Below are 19,540 nucleotides of genomic sequence, written 5' to 3'. Positions count from 1 at the left end.
TGCCACTTTAGTTAACATATTATCGCAATTAACTCGGTAATTGTGTAGTAATTAGTACAAACACAAAAATATTTAAAATAATTAAGCTGAAACAGCACAACTATCCATTAATTTATTTCTTTTGCTGAAAAATTATATCAAATCATTTTAATCAAAACAACGCACGCAATCACATGTAAAAGTATTAATATAAATGAACAACAAATATAATGGAGACTATAATTGGCTAACATGAAAAAGCCATTTTCAAAAAGCAATAAAAGTAAATAACAAATTTTTAAAAATGTCAAAAACAAAAGTTTTCATTAAAAAATTTATTTATTATGATATATGTTATAACATTTCATTTTTTATTTTGTTTCGACACTAGCCAATACTGTGAACACTTAATCATACAATTGTGTAAATAACTATTATTACGTCAATTTAGTATATAAAGTATTAGGAAACATTTATTAAAACACAATAAAAAAATCGTTAACCAATCAGAATTTACTTTGTCGCCTTTAAAGTATATATTCCCACAGCACATTTATGCTAGAGCTTGACCCAATCCTCTATATATATTTTGTGAATTAGAAGAATTATAAACTTTCAGTCATCCGTTCTTGTTTGGAGTCTGCATTGCCTATAAACATCTCTCTCTAGAAAGTAATATTAAATTTTAAAAAAGAAAATAGTTCCACCGGATTATGTCAGGTGAAAACAGTTCTGTCTGAATAGCACAAAGGAATCTTATTTGGAAGTACAATCCCAATTGTTGCTGGAATAGACACTGACTATTATTATTTATTATATATCTATTATTTTTATTATATACCAAAATTAAATTTGTTCATATCATCCTTAAATGGAGAAAATGTGTTGGTCTGACAAAATAAATAACAATTTAAAAAAAATTAAATAATTCCTTAAAACAGTATCAAATAATTTTTTTTTATACATACATGCATCCTTAACACGGTTGCCACTTATGGTACTTTAGTACCAAAATTGGTACTTTTTTTTTTTTTTTTCGTTTGGTACTCACTTTCAAAAAATGGTCCATTTTTGACGGACAACCCAACTTTATTGTGGATATTTCCAATTAATTTTTTTAATAAATGCAATTTTGCACTATTTTATATTTTGTTCATTTATAACACTATGAAAAACACAGAACGAGAAAACAAAAAGGTCCAAAAAAATTTTGGACCTTTTTTTACAGAAATGGTACCTTTTTAAACCAATTTTGGTACAGAAAAAAATTTTCAAGTGGCAACCGTGGTCCTTAATTATCATATCTTAGTAATAACTTAACTATATAAATTCAGTACTGCTGGTAAAATTAAACTAATTTATAATGAGAATAAATTTAAATTTAATCTTAGTTATATTATCGATAACATTTTAATAATATATATTAAATTTATGTATTTTAAACTTATATAAATAAATTTATATATATATATAATATATTTAATACAATTATATTATTAAAATTAAATAATGTATATCTGTTTATTAACGGATTATACGATAATATAAATTTACTTAATAATTTAACAATTACACAAAGTTATAAGAATGATATGATATGGCAACTCTATCTAATGCTCAAAAATCAATATTTGACAGATTATTCTCACTGACAATTCAGTAGCAGCGAGATATGCAAACTCGCCGCTCATAATTTTCGAACTGTCAAAAGTGAACAGCTGAAATAGCATCCGCCAAAGTTATTTATTATATTTGTACAAAATGCAGAATAAAGAAAATAAAACTGCTTATATTTTATTAATAAAAAATGTGCCAAAACGTTTACAAATACTTGAAGATTTTTTAAAAAAATTAAATTTACCTGCGCAACAAAATATAAAGGCTTTTGGTAGGAAACGTGCACTTATAACTTATGCGACTGAAACGGACGCGGCGAAGGCATTTGATATTCTACAAAATCAACAATTATTAAATAAGAAATTATGTGTTAGTAATTTCATTGAAGGTGGAATAAAACAATTGCAAAAAACAAAATCCACACAAACAAATGAAAATGGAAATGAATCTGAACCTGATATGCCGAAAATAAACAAGTACGTTCAGAAATTATACGCATGCAATGCCAATTTAAACTTTAACCAACCGCCTCCGCCCTACCTAAAATATGCCTATCCGAAAATAACGCCAGATATAATGGACTCAATTTGTATAGCTTTAATGAGTAATGTAACATTTTATACACAAGTTTTACATTTAATGAATCGTATGAATTTGGAGCCACCATTCGGACCTAGAGTAGGAAAATTTCAGCCAATCCAACCGCCAAAAGTAGCATCAACACAAACGGAAACTGAATATATTATGCCTACTGAAACAATAACAAAATCTGCTTCAGAATCTGAACTGGAATCATCGGAAGATGAACAAAAACGTGTGAAAAGAACTGAAGTACCCATTAAACGTAAAGTCAGCGATAGTAAGGAACTTTATCAGAAAAAGGCACGTTTAATACTAAAAGCAACACAACATACACAAAGTGTTATTCCTGTGAATATGAATGAGACACCTAAGCCTGCAACTTTAGCAACCGTTTTTGAAAAACCACAAAAACTGAAACCACAACAAATTGCTTTAAATTTGAAACCTAAGCCACAAAATGTAGCACCTATTGTACCACCCGCTCTATTAACTACACAACAATTGACTACGGAACAATTGCAGGAACTACCAATTTATAAGAACTATCAAATTGGTACTCCAAGTCAAAAACTGTACATTAAAAACTTAGCAAAGGAAGTTTCTGAAGAGGATTTAATATTGTTGTATGAACGCTTTGTGCCCAGTCGTGAGCATTTGGAAGTAAAAGTTATGCAGCAGGGACGCATGAAAGGACAAGCTTTTGTAACATTCATTAATATGCCCAGTGATGATGTAGAAGCGATTGTGGCAAATGCTCTAAAGGATACCAATGGCTTTTTATTGCGTGATAAACCAATGATAGTTTGCTTTGGCAAGCAGTAGAGAACTTACGTACCATTTTGGTATGTTGGACAATTAAAACGTTTCTTTAATTTAAAATTATTAATAATAATGTCAATCTGTATACTTTTTCCCAGCTTTTGGAGCTGTGAATTTGTCTATGTGTCATGGTTATGGAACCAAGACAGTGACAAATCTCCTGTTAGCAGATAACTGGAGGTTTGGATACAAAAATAAATAAATAGAAAAGTATGTAGATTGAAGTAGACAGTACGTTACTATTTTGAAATTAGTATTTGGATTAGGTATTTCTTTGCTTTGAAATCCTGTATAATGTTAAAAAAAATGTATTTAAAACTTATCTGTTATCAATATTAGTTCTTTCGCATACAATATATACAATAATTCCTAGATATATCTATTCATGAAAATATTGCTATCTCTTAGTGCATTTATCCAAAAATTGAATCTTACATTAAGAAGGGCCACTAAACCACAACAAATCACATGCTGGGTTTACAATAAACTTTAATCTTGCATCACTGTTATTCTTTAATATACCAAAGGGCCTTTTTTTAGGTTTTATATACCCATAAAACTGGGTATATATACGGATGCAAACTTTAGATTCTGCGAAAAGAATAAGGAATCAGCTACACATGTGCTGTTAGAATGTCCTGCACTAATGCATAAACGGAATAGACTCCTGTGAATGTACACCCTTACGGAAAAGACAATAAGACTGTAAAGTAGGTTCTACACTACTTCTCATTGACGCAACATAACTTAGAGACATACTCTAAATCCAGAAGGGGGTACAATAGACCCCACGGTCGCAGTGCTCATTGCGTTGACAATAATAATAAAAGTAGAAACGGGCTTCAAAGAAAAGCATTTATCCCTGAACTTCTGTATAAATCCTCTACTAACTTTATCAGATTTATTACTTTCGCTCCCCTTAGAGTAAATTAAAAAACTCACAATCTATATAGACATTTAGACTACTGTAGAAATCGTTTCGTCTATATAAATTTAAGAAATTATCAATCTATAGAAACATTTATACGTGATCTATACTTAATAAACCGTTTGTAAATTATATTAAATTTATTGATTCTATTAACCTGTGTATAGTTTTAGAAATTCAAAATCTTTAGCGCCATTTATCCGTGAACTATTCTATAAACCTTATCATTACTATATGCCAATTTATTTATTAATTCTATTTATCTTTACATAAATTTTCATGTTTAAAATCTATATAATAATATTAATTTGCTTTCATATTTTTCTTCTTCTGAATCTTCTAGACAACTGGGTCTTCTCGAAACCATATATGTTGATGGAAACCAACGGAGTACCACTTCCACAACTAAATCACGTAAATCCAATTTATCGAATCAGAACTATGATTATGTGGTGGCAATAGATTTTGAAGCGACTTGTTGGGAAGATCAAGCACCGCCATCATGGCGTGAATCAGAAATCATAGGTAATATCAATTACAATTACAATTCCTTATACAATGCCATTTATCTATTGTTTTGTTTTATTATAGAATTTCCTGCTGTACTTATTAACCTAAAAACTGGTAAAATTGAGGCTGAATTTCACAAATACATATTGCCAATTGAGATACCAAAATTAAGTGCATTTTGCACTTCACTTACGGGAATAACGCAAAAAACTGTGGAAAGCGGTATGCCATTGCAGATAGCGCTAACAATATTCCAAGAATGGTTGCGTAAAGAACTGAGGGCACGAAATCTGGTGCTACCAAAAATGACGAAGGAGAGTAAGCAAAGCAAGTCGTGTGCACTTGTTACTTGGACTGATTGGGATTTTGGTATTTGTTTAGCTAAGGAATGTGCTCGCAAAGGTTTGAAGAAGCCTTCATTTTTCAATCAGTGGATTGATATACGCGCCGTATATCGTGAATGGTATAATTATCGCCCAATGAATTTTGCCGATGCTTTGCAACATGTTGGTCTGACATTCGAGGGTCGTGAACACTCGGGCATTGATGATGCCAAGAATTTAGCTGCACTCACACATAAAATGGTTACTGATGGAGCAAAACTTTCAATTACTAAAGATTTAACGCCATATCAATTGAATTCAAATTGTTGGTAAACACATAAGAAAAAAAAAACACAGCTCAAATCGTAACGATTTTAAAATTATCGTTCGAGTTAGTTTATTTCATTTAAACTGTAATTAATTTGTTTCATTTTATATCATTTAAAACGAAACTGAAAAATGTAAGACTTACTTTCGAACAAATAGAACGAAAGGTTAACTAAACTAAGCCACACTTAACATTACATTTTAGGCAATGTGTGACTTCTTATATTAATTTTTATATACAAACAACACTATTTATATACAAAATTTTTATATATGTAATAATATTTAATTAACATGTATGCAAACATACATATGTCTTACAGTAGTTTTTATACTGATATATTATATATATATACATGCGCATAGTTAAGTGCATTTACTACTTACATACGTACATATGACAGTTTGTAGTACATAGGTTCAGCACAATTTTTTATATGAATTTTTTTTTATAATTTAAAAAAAAAGCAAAATACTATCTTTTATAATTGTATGTGAAGTAAAATCTATTAACTTCCGCATTTAGTTTTGTAGTAATATTTATAAAACTGAATAATATAATAAACATAAATTATTGATATTAAATAAAATTTTAATGCTCCAAAAAACTGTAATTATTATTTTTAATATTTATTTTTGTGGAATAGGTCATTTATTTATCAGTTGGCAAATTCAGCTAATATTATATTATTTTATTATTACATATTATTATATATTATATATATTATATATATTATATATATTATATATATTATATATATTATATATATTATATATATTATATATATTATATATTATATATATTATATATATTATATATTATTATATATTATATATATTATCATTAATTATATATATTATTATGTATTATATATATTATTATATATTATGTTAGTTAGTTGTAGTGGAGGGAGGACGAGTCCTCCCCAATTAGCTAAAAGAGAAAGCCGTTTTGAATCCACAAAAAACCTCGTAATAGTGGGTAGTAGATAGAGGGTCAACCTAGAACCAGCCAGAGGCATTAACAAAGGTAAGAATCTGGCTAATGCTGGAGATATCGCTAAGTGAGTTGAAGAAGGGGGCCCCCAGAAGCTTAAACCTAGTTCTGGCCAGACCTGGACAAAAATACATCAGGTGTTCTGGTGTCATATCTTCAAGAGCTGGTAGACACGCACTGCAAGAGGTACCACGGGAAGGCCGATATATTATATTATATATATTATTATAAATATTATTATAGCTATTATTATTTATATTATATAAATATTATAATATTAACTGGGCACTTATGAATTTTAAAAGTTATTTATATAGAATTTAATAGAATATAGAAAAAATGTAAGTAGACTTATCGGATCTCTCTATCTCAAACTATAAGAACAAATGGCTTAACAATAATAGAATTATTATTATATCCATACAACATTGTTTAAAAGGTCAAAAATTTTACACAAGATTAACAGTTTAATCTATTGCATACTATTATTTACAATTTATTAATTGATATCCCAGTTACAGTAAGGACTTATTTATTAAGTTTTATTAGGTCTTCCTGAGGTGTATTGAGATCTTACATAATGTCTTGTAACGTATGGTTGTTTGAAGGTTTTCACGACTACTTGCATTCTACGTATTCCAAGTCACCGTTAAATAAGGAACGTCAAGTAAGGTCTCATTTAGTGTACAACTCATCCAACCTTACGTTTTCGTACTTCAGTATTAATGTACTTCTTGTTGGTAACTTCCTAAAGTTCTACATTCGAAAGTGTCAAAGGCTACCATAGTTGAAAAATATATTGTAAACATTTTTACATAAAGTGTTGTAGTCTTCCTTGTCTTATTTTCCACTATAACTAGCGAGTAAGTATTCTAGGAGTTATAATGCAAGCAAGGGTTTATGTATTATAGATTACGTTTAAAACTTAACCTTTGTGATTTTAATATATTTTTATCTGAGATTTTCAATTACTTTTAATTTAAGAAAGACTATAATAGTAGGTAGAAAATATTGTTCATCAAGCCGATAGTTAAGTTCCTAAGTTAACGAAAAAAAGTGTAAATTAGAAGAAAAAAACATGAATAGAATTTATAAATAAAAAAAATTTCCCATACCGGGAATCGAACCCGGGCCTTCTGGGTGAAAGCCAGATATCCTAGCCACTAGACCATATGGGATGTGTAGTATAGATTGACGAAAAGTATTTTTATTGATCAATGAATTTATTAATATTTTTAATAATATTTAATTTAATAATAAATAAAATATATTTATATATATCATATGTTATTTTAATTGAATTATAAAGAAATTTCTTATAAAATCATACTGAAATTTCTTTAATACAAGGTCATCATTCATATTTGATGACCTTTGTATATGTATATATGTAATCCATAATTATTAAGTCAAAGAGTGCACTAATATAGCATCCTTTAGGTAAAAATAACATAATAATATTATATTATTTCCATTGGATTGTTAAAAAATAAACTTCTAAATATATTCAAAAACATATCATTCTGGGTAATATTAATAATGCTGACAATAATGCTGACGTTTTCGTTAAACTTGATGTGGCGTCAAACCGACTCAAATGCTTTCGTCCATGTATCTTTAAAGTATAAGCAGATGCGATTGCAATATGATTTCCTATATCAATCTATGAATTCTTTTAGCACACATACATATAAGTTAAAAAATAATATATTTCATTATCTTTGCAACATAAACTTGTACTTGTAATAAAAAAACCAAAAAAATATTTATTTTTATAAAGTCAACAAATTTTAATATAAATTTATATATATGTAAAATGTTATATGTACATATATATATTTTAATAATTTGAATATAGTACATTTAATATATTTTTAATATATTTCATTTAAAATTGTATCAAAATATTTACAAGAAAATATAATAATATTTAATTTGCTTTTATTTTGAACAAATAAACATATGTGCCGAAATAGCTCAGTTGGGAGAGCGTTAGACTGAAGATCTAAAGGTCCCCGGTTCAATCCCGGGTTTCGGCAAACAAATCTTTTTATTAAATTTTATTGATATAAACATTTTTTTCTTTTTTTTTTTGCAAAGCTAGCACCTTTTTATTTTTTCGCTTATTTGGTGGTGTTTCTGGAACCCTGGCTTTTGATTATTTAATGAATATAGCAAAAAATGAAAAAATGGAAGACTGTAGAGGAATATTTACTTCATTATTATTATGAGTTAAATTTAGAAAATCAAATCATATCTAGTGATTTTCATTTATTACTTAAATACTCTAATAAATGATGTTAAGAATTTGTGTTTTCAGATATCATTCCAAGGTAATATAAGATAATATGTGATAAGAATATAATTCATATTGGCGCCTGTATATATAAAACCAAACAATATTTTTTGCCTGTAAATATAACTAAATAATATAATTTTAAATATAGAATTACAACAGAAGTATTATTACCAAGTAATTATAATGAAAGAACCACAATGCGCTGAATAGCAAAGAAGCAAAAAAGACAAGCTTAAATTAATAATTAACGGAAATATTAACAATCACACTAGGAGATTGTATATAGAAAAGTGTTTTGTAACCAAAAGGACTGTACTGGTTCAACACTCCAATTAACCGACAGACTAAACAGTTGTTTGTATATACACCTATAGCACCTATAGGTGTTCCCCTTTAGTTAAACAGTGTTGAGATTTTAACAGTTTAATTAAAGGGTCATCACATGGCTTGCAGAACCAACTTATGGTTGTATCTAAAGAAACAGAATCTTGACTCTGCTTGGCAAATTAGTTACATTCTCCATGACTGTCCGTTTTTGATTTAGACAGGAGGATAATTACTACACCCGTAGTCCCAATATCCGTCTGATGTCAGGATGTGCTTAACAGCTAACATTTTGGCTTTCATTCGAAATGTGTAGTGTTTTTCGTTTACTTAGAGACGAAGAGCAGCACAAAAAATCAGTAAATACTAAAAAGATACTAATCTGAAAGAGATCGTAAAGAGATGTAAGATGCATGTTATATTATAAACGATATAGAAATAATTACTGCTGTCTACTTGTTTCGGCTTTTTAGTAAGCTCTCATCTCAGTCAATGGAGCTGGAATTATATAGTCAGTAACTATGCCATTTTGGCAGTTTAAAGATGTTCTAGCACTCGGTCCAAACTTTTTAATTCGAGTATCATATTGTTTAAACAGTCGGCAGAAGGCTGATATCCAGCAATGTACCTCTGGCGGAGTGCTTTCAGATGCTTTCAATAATTTAAAAAAATCATTGAAGTCCGATTGCTTAATTAATATATACACAAACGCATAAATACTCGTATAGTACTTGGATATATTTAAGGTAGGGCTTTAGGCTCTTAATCCCAACCCCCTGATTACGTACTTGCATAGACGCAGTAATAATGCTTGCAATTGCTAGTATATTGAATACCAGGTTAGAATAATACATATATAAATAAAATAAATATAAAAAAAAATTTATATCAATTATATCAACTATATTAAAATAAAAATAATTAATTCCTTTATAAAATTATATTTATATTATATATTATTTTTTACAATAATGTTTACTTAGACTAACATTAGATTTTTAGTTTTTTTTGCTTATAATTAAAATTAAGATTGACTAATACATTCTCATATTTCATTTATATTGAATTATAAGTATTCCATTTAGTTACTTAATAAATAAAATTAATTTTAAATCAATTTAACAAATTTAGAAATTTTTCTCAATCCATTATCAGTTTTTTAATTAATTTAATTAAACAATTTGCAAGGCACTTTAATAAACCGAATAAAAAAAAACCAATTACAATCTAATCTAAACGGAAGACAATAAATACAAACCAAATATTTATAATAAATATAAAAAAAAAAAAACAAATTAAAAAATTAAAATTAATTTGTTAAAAATCAAAATTTACAATAAATTGCTAAATGCAATTTTTTTTTAAATCTGCGTCACTTACATTAAATTTTTTTATTCATTAGACATTAAATTAAATTTCATTATTTTAGTATAAAAGAAATTATTTTAAAAATTGCTATCTTGTTTTAATTACAATACATAAATAAAAGAGTAGTTATAAAAGTGTAAGGAGTTATACCAGAGAGCACTACTAGTTTACTAGAATCTAAAAGTCTGGATCATAATCTCTGGGATAGCGCCCTCTACTCGAGTGATTATTATAGGTATACATTTGATGGGCATCCGCAAATGCATCAGGATATTGATGAGCGTATGATTGCTGGTGTGGGTATGACTGGTGGTGGTGTGCAGTTTGTTGGGATTGTTTGGGTTGATGATGACTCTGGTGGTGCAGTGAACGTTGCAGTGAATCACCTTTTTGTGAATAGTTTGTTTGACTATCATAGTAATAATCTCCATGACGTGTGGAACGCCAACTATCATAAATATTCGAACCACTACTATCGTGCATCGAATTCGTAAAGCGCTTTAATATAGAAAAGATAAAGATATAGTTAGTTTTTAATATAACTTATATCTTAGTTAATATTTACCTTTGGTTTTATTGGTTGCTTAGTGTCATTCCAAGCATCATCGATATTGTAAAAGTCATCAACTCCATAATTGTCAGCACCTCCCATATGATTGATTTTTAATTCATTGAGCATATCGTTCGTTAAAGGTATTGGTGTTTTCTTAGCTCGCTTTTGTCGATTTAACAACTAAAATGGAAAAATATATAATTTTAAACAAAAAATTTAGTAAATAAAAACTTTAATGGGTTGATGTTTTTAAAGACCTTATTATTATCATTAACTTCATTATTAAAGGCATAACAATGCATCCCCATTTATGTCTATGTTTTGCCTATGTACATTGTGACCGAAAAGCTTTCGGAAATTCTCATTTAAAATTCGCGCGCTGTATATTTTTCGATATTTTAAGTTTATGTAGTTTGGCAGCACTGTCCTTAATTACTATGCCAAAAATGAGCGCGATCTGTCAGACAGTTCGTTTACGGCAGCTGTTGAAACCAGTTCACCTCAGTAGTGCGTTGCGAAAAAAACAATGGAAAAAAATATTGAACAAAGAGTTTGCATCAAATTTTGTTTTTCGAACGAAATTTCGTGTGCAGAATCGTTGCGAATGCTACAAAAGGCTTATGGGGAATCAGTTTTATCGAAAACTCAAGTTTATGAGTGGTACAAAGCCTTTCAGGACTGTCGTACGACCGTCGAAGACATGCCGCGTTCTGGACGACCTTCGACCTCTACCACCGACGAAAACATTGAAAAGGCAAAGGAAATCGTGTTCAAAAATCCTCATGTGAGTGTTAGAGAGATAGCACGAGAGCTAGGCATCGGTCGTGAGATGGCTCGTTTGATTTTGGTGGACAATTTGTGTATGCGACGTGTCAACGCCCGGCTTGTTCCGATTCACCTCAATTTGTTCAACATTATCAACGATTTTAAGGCCAAACATTCAATAAATACCATCGAACAGCCACCGTATTCACCTGATCTTGCACCGTGTGACTTTTTCCTGTTTCCCAACCTCAAATTACCACTCAGAGGAACGCGTTTTGAATCCATAGAAGACGTAAAACAGAATTCGCAGAGGGAACTCAAAGCCATACCGGAAAGCGCCTATAAAAAATGTTTTGATGATTGGAAGAAACGTTGGCATTTGTGTATCGCTTCTAATGGAGCATATTTTGAAGGAGATAAAATAAATATTGATGAAGATTAAGAATTTTGCGTTTTATTTAAAATTTTCCGGAAACTTTTCGGTCACAATGTATATATCTATATCCGTATGCATCCCAATTTGTAATAAATATGTATTATTTGTAACTTCCATGAAAGCGAAAGAGGTTAGAGATTAATTATACTGTTTATTTTGGTTAAAAGTTCCAGGCTTGTACTTAAAGGAGTGAAAGATATACCTATGTTGGAGGATTTATTATTAATGTTTAGTTTACTCACAACCATAAATGAATGTATATCGCCTCATTTATTATAAAATCTGATAGTCTAATTCTAGCTACTTTAGTTAAAGATTTAGACTTCTTTTGCTCGAACAAGTGAAAGAGATATATTAGGGAATTGTCATTTCAAGAGGGTAGTTTCTTGTAAATCGTATAACGTGTGTTGTATATAGATGGGTGTATATCACTCTGTTTATTATAAAGACTGGGTATTCTCAAATCCTATTTTCAAAATAGGATGGTTGAAAATTACATATATTGCTTTTTTATTTTAATTGCGGTTAATCTACTCTAAGATATGTAGTAATATTATTGTTGCCCCGATTGAACGGTTTAGTCTGTTTTGGATCTTTATTATCGGGTCATGACTTCAAAATCCATATTGTATGCGATGTTTTTAAATCTGGAATAAATGTTTTTTATAGGTTTACTATCTGTTTTGTTATAGTAGAATTACTTGTACTCAGAAATTAAAATAATGTTAAGCCTTTTCGAGTTAGTGCATCTAGGCACTTTTACGCTATGATAGCTGGGGGGATTCTGCAGAGTCCCTCACAACTCACTGACTAATTTGAGTATTCGTGATTATTCAAATTAAAACGATTATTAATTTATTATAGTTATTTAGTTCAGAATTGGCGTGTTTCAGTTTTGAACCAGTTTAGGCTTAGTAATCCTTGATGTCTGAATAAATAATAGGATATAATATGTAAAAATTCTCGTGTTTTCTTACAGTTTTCTTATACTTAACTAAAAAGGTTTAGGTAGCATTAATTTCGGACGATCTAATCACTATTATTATAATGAAATTTATGTTTCATAAAAACTATATTAAATGAGTCTTAAAAAGAATGACTCTTTTTTTTTTATATATCAAATCAAAAGAAACTCAATATCAGGATATAGATTTCTATTTCATTTTATATACATAATTTAAAATATCACACAATTGCTTTAATGTACTATATGTTATGGTCTATATAATAATTACACATTTTCATTAATGAACTGAACACTTACCACAGTCACACCAAAGATAACAACAAATACTAGTGAGCCTACGCCAATTACAATCACTACTATTGCCCATTGTGGGATTAACAGATCTTCCTCAGCATATTCAACAGTAGGCGAAAGTGCTTTAGGTATAACTGCAAAAATGGAACAGTAAAATTGACTTTTTGAGAATCCTATCACACATGATATACCATTTACTTACCAATAAAAACTGTAGCCATAGGATCGATAGCATATTTACCCATTTGATAAGTTTCTTTAATCAATTTCTCTTCCTTGATTTCTTTTTCTTCCGCGCTTTCATCTGTTTCATTTTCAGTTGATGGTTTTTGTGGTATTGTTTCTTGTGTGGGATGTTGCAAAGCATCATGGAATAGTTTCTTAATTTCCAATGTATTCACATCGTTGGTTATATTGGCCAGTTCAACATAATAGTCCACTAGTACGCTTCCCTTACTAAAACTATCGATGCGTACTTTCTTATACCAATTGTTCAATTGAGGTGCACTCACATAAACTTCATTTAACTACAAAATTTTATAAAAATTATTAACATTTTATTATTTAATAAAAATAATTTTAATTTTTTTACCTGTGCTTCAACTTCTCTGGCTAGAGTTTTCCATTCTACAGTATTATGATCTAATAATTCTGGTTTCCATGCTACACCATCTACTATTTTTATAGTAGCCGCCAGATCACAATCGTTAGTGCAGTGTCCTGGTTTCGTTGGTCTTGGTGTGGTAGTTGTTGTTGTAGTTGTAGTCGTTGTAGTGGTTGTTGTTGTACTTGATGATAACAGATCCTCGAAATTTATGCTAGCCGTCTTCGCCTGTTCAAGCAATTTTTCAATTGAAATTGGTGTCGTAGATGGTGTTGGCCAACCAGTAAACTCAGTGGTTGCACGCGTTGGTGGACCCTTCTTAATAACAACAGCAGGTGAGGTAGCTTCATTGCTATCTTGTGTAGGTGGTGTAGTCAAACGTTGTGCTCCCTTTCTCTTATGAATGCCCTTTGGAAAAACGACTTTATAACCACTACCTGAAGAATTGGTATTACTTGTATCATCTGCCACCGACTTTTCGGTAGTTGTGGTACTTGTCGAAGCTGGATGGGCTGCATTTGTTTTACTAGTAGAGTTAGAAATAGGTTTAAAACCGGGTGGTAGTAATGAATCGATTTCTTTGAATTCAACTTTTTTCAACACGTCAACTGTCTCTTTATCTTGTGCATTAGTTGGTTTATAGTCCTTGGGCAATAACTGTGAAATGTCAATAGCTTCGGGCGCTAAGCTAGATTTACTTGTTTCTCCACTTGGTTTATAGTCTTTTGGCAAGAATTTGCTAATATCGTCACCATTTAATGCTATAATGCCACTGTTGGATTTATCTTTTTGATTCTCATTATCTTCTGCAGGTGGCTTATAGCCCGGTGGAAGGAATTTACTTATGTCATCATTTATAACCTCAACTGGCTTCTTGATTTTTGTGCTTGGTGTGGTAGAAGTTGTGCGTAGCTTATAACCTTTAGGTAAAAATTTGGATATGTCATCAACTACCGTAACAGCAGGTTTTGCAGTCGTTTCTGTTTTGTAATCCTTTGGTAACAATTGTTCCAAGTTGTCATCAAACTTGATTTTACTGAATATATCACTTACATCTGCATTTGCCGTAGGAGTAGTGGTTGTATTTAAAGGTTTATAACCTTTAGGTAACAATCCCGCCAAAGCAACATCTTGTACAGCCACAGCACCATTCTTGAATGACCGACTAATAGTGGAATTACGTGCGGGCTTTTTAAAATCTACTTCAGGAGTTGGTGTTGTAGTGCTAGTTGTAGTGGTGATCTTTCTATTTTTATATGAGTTTCTAGGTTTAAAACCATTTGGTAATAAACCAGCCAATTCATCCATTTCTGTCTCATCGAAGTGGTGTATCTTAACTTTGGGTGTAGCAGTAGTCTTTGGTTGGAATTTGCGTATATGAGGCACAAATTTATTTCCAGATGTTGTACTTGTCGCTTGCGTAGAAACTTCCATGCCACTTATAATTGGATATTTTCCAGAAAGCAAACCACTGGATAACTCAGATTGCACTCTATCTAATTTGTCTATTATGCTTTCTGTGGACGAAGCGCTTGTAGTAGATTTTTCAGATGTTTGTTCTGGCAATAGAGTAGTTTGTACTACTTCATTACTATCGCCGGCTTGTTCAGAATTGAAATCCTTTTTATTTTTTGTTGATGGTTTCGATTTTTGGCCATGAATTTTACGTTCTAATTCGGACAAAGTTTGTTTGGTTTCTTCTTGCTCTATAGCTGGGAATGGTAGAAAACGTGCGCCATTTATGCTACGACTGGTTTGTATAGATGCAATCACAACATAACCTTCCGTTGCATTATTGACAGTTTCAGGCATTTCGGTGTGTTGATCGCTACTTGGATCATTGTCTTCAACTTCAGTTGAGTCCTCTGCAGCCGGTTGTACTTTATTTTCTGTGAAAATAGCTTCTTCTTCCATTGATAATGTGGTTGAGCTGGGTGTAACTGGCGAGGGAAATGAGGTTGAACCATTAACAATGCTTTTTGTTGTTACCACAGATATAATTTGATCTAGAATTTCATTATCAGGCTTACTTTGTACAGTCGCAGTCAGAACCGAAGTTCCGTTCAAACCATTTGTGTCATTAACTTTAGTCTCATGTGTGTTATCAATATCTTTTTCATGTTCATTTTTTTCTTCTTCTTCATCACCATTTCCATCTCCTTCTTCCTCATATTCTTCTTCTTCTTCATATTCTTCATCATGCGGTTCTTCCACGTTTTCATGTGTTGTTTCTTCTTTGGTATCACTCGGTATGCTGGTATCAGTATGTTTAGTTGTAAGCGGCGAAACCGTGGTAATGGGTAATTCAGTTGTTATATCCTGCTCTGCGGTTACACTTGTTAATGTTAATTCCGTGGTCACTGTTTGTGTATCTAAACTTGGAGTACTTATAGTTGCATTGTCAATATTGAGACTGGACTCAGTGGTAGTTGTTGTTGTTGTATGTTTCGTGACCGACTCTTCAGTGGTTTCTTCATCTTCAACATATTCGTACTCATATTCAGCACTATGTTCCGTGGTGGCATCAATATCTTTATCTGCTTCTTCACTACTTGTAGTCTCATCTTTATGTTCCTTACCATCTTCTTCGGAATAATTTTCAATATATTCCGCATTTTGACTGTTATCTTCATTCGATTTGGTGGGACCAGGTAAAAAGAAATTGGAAGTTATAATCATGGTATTAGTTTCCTCTTCCGTTGCGGGCGATTTTGTGCTATCGGCAACAGTATTCGTTGCTTCTTCCTCAGCTTCACGCAATTGCAATTTTTCTTTGCTAATATCTTTAACTTGCTCACTACCGACTTGGTTTTCATTTTGCAATTCTTCGTCATACTCATCACTTCCACTATCCGATACTGAACTGGTCTTAACAGCTGCTGTTGTAGCAATTACGGGTTGTTTAAACAAACTTTCTTTAGTGGGTATTTTAACGCGACCACTGTTTAAAGCAAATGGACGCTGTAACTTTGACAAATGTACGGGTTCATTAATTTCACGGCTTATGAATACTGGACGTCTTGGTGAAAAACCATTGGACTTATTTGCTGCCCTGCTGAAATTTGGTTTTTGCTCAACAACTGTCGGTTGTTCTGTATCATTATTGGCTTGAGCGTTTTTATTATATCCAGAGGGTCTGAAGCCACCTGTTCGAGAAGCGCCAAATCTGTTGAAACGTTTATTGCTCGTAGGTGATGTGGCTTCAGTAGATGTTGTAGTGCTTGTGGTAGCTGTGGCACTGCTTGGCTGAAAACGCGTACGCGTATTGCGGAAAGGCACTTGCGATTGAGCTGCTGGAGAGGAATCAGCATTGTAAGCAGATGCTGCAGGTCGTGCACGACTATTGCTAGGCGTAAAACTACCACTGCCAAATGGTCTCGATGCTGAAAAACCATTTAAACGATTGGATGTTGCCAATTTCTCGTTGCCAGAGGTCTGTGTAAATGAAAAAAAAAACATGAATAAAAGTTGAAATAATTTTGAAAGATATGAAGATATCTTAAAGCTAAAAATGCATTGTTGAAAAAAAAAATGCAACAAATTGTAAAAATAATTACATATTTACTTTCGAATTTGATAGGAAAAAAATTAATAAGTTTTGAAGTCAATAAGATGCGATAAACTCAGCTTTGACGCAGGTATTTCCTGACCGGGCAACGCTCAGCTGCAAACAAAAGATGGAGACCCATGGGAGTTTCTGTGAACTGTGCGCTATATGTGTGGATTGTGTTTTAATGCAGCGTACTTACAACAATTGCAAAACCAACAAACCAGCAACCAAGCACACTTCACTACTGTAAATCCAATCAAACCACTTCAAGCGCCTTTTACTGGTTTTCGTTGCTCCAATTTTCCATGTCGGCGCTCGATTTCGGTTGTGTGTGTTCAGTGTTTTGTTTGGCTTTGGCGTGTCTTGATTTAGTTCGGCTTTAATGGTTTGACTTTGTTTTGAATCGATTTCTTATGCAATATTTTTTATCTATTCTCTATTTTCTTAATAAATTCATGTTTGAGCATATCTCGTTTCGGTTTTTGTTTATTGCCTTCGCTTTTGTTTGTTTTTTTTTTGTTGGTTTTTGTGCACATTGAGCAAATAAAACTAATTTAAAATAGAGTTAAGCAGGGTCTTTGATCTTAATAAGGCTTTTATCATGATAAGACCTTTTGCTGCCTTGCTGCCTCAGGCAGTCTCCGGTTATGCACTCGTAGGTTGGTATGCGTAGTTACACGGTAAATATTTTTAATTCGCTTTTGATTGGTTTTAAAATTTCAAAATCAGCAGGTGATCTCCATATCAGATAGAGATTTATCAAAAAAAAAATATTTATATAAAATATTTTTAGCAATAATTTATAATTTTATAACGAGAATATACATATAAAAACCCCTACAAAATAGATTTAACTGACTCCTTAATTCGACGAATATTGATGATCAAGCAACATATATATATTTGTCGTTTCATATTTTCATATTTTTATTAATTATAAATTATTTTAATATTATTATTTATTATCATTAATTTCATATATTTTTATATATTATTATTAATTATTTATTTTTATATTACAATTTGAATATTAAAACTACTGTACAATAGACATAAAAGAATTACATATTATATATATGCAAGATATGATCAAAAAATCGCAAGAATATTTAATTTCTAAATAAAAAAAGTATTTATTTAAACTAAATTTGTTTGGGAAGAGAATGAAACCTTAAAGCAAACGCTGACAGTCTCCCGACTGCTGGGCATTGATTCATAAATAGAAAAAAATATCTAGGAGAGTTGAAGAAACAGCGGGTTAGCGTTGTTCATACATAAAACAAAAGTACCTCCATAAAGCCAACACTAAAAGGCACACCTTCCCCAATTTAAGTGAAAGTGAAGTAATCTGACAAGTCTATATGCTTGGCTAAGTCTCTGATTTTATGGAAACATATGTCAGGTCTGTCAGGTCGGTAAGAAAAGGTAGGCAAAAAGATTTTTATTCGTCTCATGGCCAGATCTAAATTACTACTACAAAAAAAAAGTGCCAAACCTACTAATAGATAGTAAACATGTATGCTACAGTGCAACTAATACTCAAAAAAAAAAATTAACTGCATAAATAACAACAAATTTCAAAATTCTCATTACTTATTGACTATACTTCCTAAATATATTTAGAAATTATTTTAGATTATTATATTATATTATATATATTATATTAGAAATAAATTATTGCTATATTTTTAACGACACCTATAAAGTTACTGAGATTTTATGTTTTTGTCCTTTATAGAAAACTGAGTAATCTCTATTCTTCTTTACATTTTTCCTCGGATAATTAATTGTATGTTAGTAAGTCATATAGATTTCTTCAAACATATTATAATCTCATATAGAATCTATTTCATCTCTTACGGTTGATAACAGCGTTCGATCATAATGCATTAATTGTTCGTAACGTGACTCATTCATTGTGTTTTTAGAATCATTCGAATGATCCAATCTCGAAAAACTTGAGTTTTTAGATATACACTATTTTTAAAATCTAGATTTACATGATATAAGTATCTAAATCAGACTATTTCAGACCCTGAATAAAATGTTTTGTATGCAAAAATATTGATTATTGATTATTGTATATCATGGCTTGACCATGATATTTTCAGAACCCTTCTATTTCTATTTTTTCTATTTTTTGATATCTACCATTTTCAAGCTCTAAATTATTATGAAATCTAACAGTACCCACCCAAAATAATATTTTATAATAATTCTATAATAATAATAATAATAATAATAATAATAATAATAATAATAATAATAATAATAATAATAATAATAATAATAATAATA

The 19,540-nt window shown here is 30.6% G+C and overlaps 2 protein-coding genes and 2 non-coding genes across 5 annotated transcripts in view; 2 read left to right on the top strand and 2 right to left on the bottom strand.

The window, feature by feature from the left end:
- Positions 1-5,693, top strand: part of LOC119677656 (ERI1 exoribonuclease 2-like) — a 327,184-nt gene extending 321,491 nt beyond the window's left edge. Inside the window, exons 1-3 of one of the 2 annotated variants that reach the window (XM_038089104.1) lie at positions 1,695-2,072; positions 4,269-4,450; positions 4,517-5,693. In XM_038089104.1, the coding sequence (XP_037945032.1) occupies positions 1,741-2,072; positions 4,269-4,450; positions 4,517-5,091 (1,089 nt within the window). In that variant the 5' untranslated portion in view covers positions 1,695-1,740 and the 3' untranslated portion in view covers positions 5,092-5,693. Of the gene's footprint in view, positions 1-1,694; positions 2,073-4,268; positions 4,451-4,516 lie in introns of those variants that run through there. The other variant, XM_038089105.1, reaches the window with a different exon arrangement.
- Positions 5,694-7,188: 1,495 nt separating this feature from the next.
- Trnae-uuc lies at positions 7,189-7,260 on the bottom strand. Its single transcript has one exon. It is a non-coding gene; the product is annotated as a tRNA-Glu (tRNA).
- A 788-nt stretch (positions 7,261-8,048) lies between these two features.
- On the top strand, positions 8,049-8,121 carry Trnaf-gaa. The gene has a single exon. It is a non-coding gene; the product is annotated as a tRNA-Phe (tRNA).
- A 2,029-nt stretch (positions 8,122-10,150) lies between these two features.
- LOC119674388 (mucin-5AC-like) overlaps positions 10,151-19,540 on the bottom strand; it is a gene marked incomplete at its 5' end in the record, with an annotated part of 11,248 nt that continues 1,858 nt past the window's right edge. Inside the window, 5 exons of the mRNA XM_038085525.1 lie at positions 10,151-10,571; positions 10,639-10,806; positions 13,092-13,222; positions 13,291-13,615; positions 13,681-17,127. Coding sequence (XP_037941453.1) covers positions 10,251-10,571; positions 10,639-10,806; positions 13,092-13,222; positions 13,291-13,615; positions 13,681-17,127 — 4,392 coding nt within the window. The remainder of the gene's footprint in view (positions 10,572-10,638; positions 10,807-13,091; positions 13,223-13,290; positions 13,616-13,680; positions 17,128-19,540) is intronic.

This window comes from Teleopsis dalmanni, chromosome 2 (assembly GCF_002237135.1).
Source record: "Teleopsis dalmanni isolate 2A chromosome 2, ASM223713v2, whole genome shotgun sequence".
Lineage (NCBI taxonomy): Eukaryota > Metazoa > Arthropoda > Insecta > Diptera > Diopsidae > Teleopsis > Teleopsis dalmanni.
This window is presented reverse-complemented; position numbering and strand designations above follow the sequence as displayed.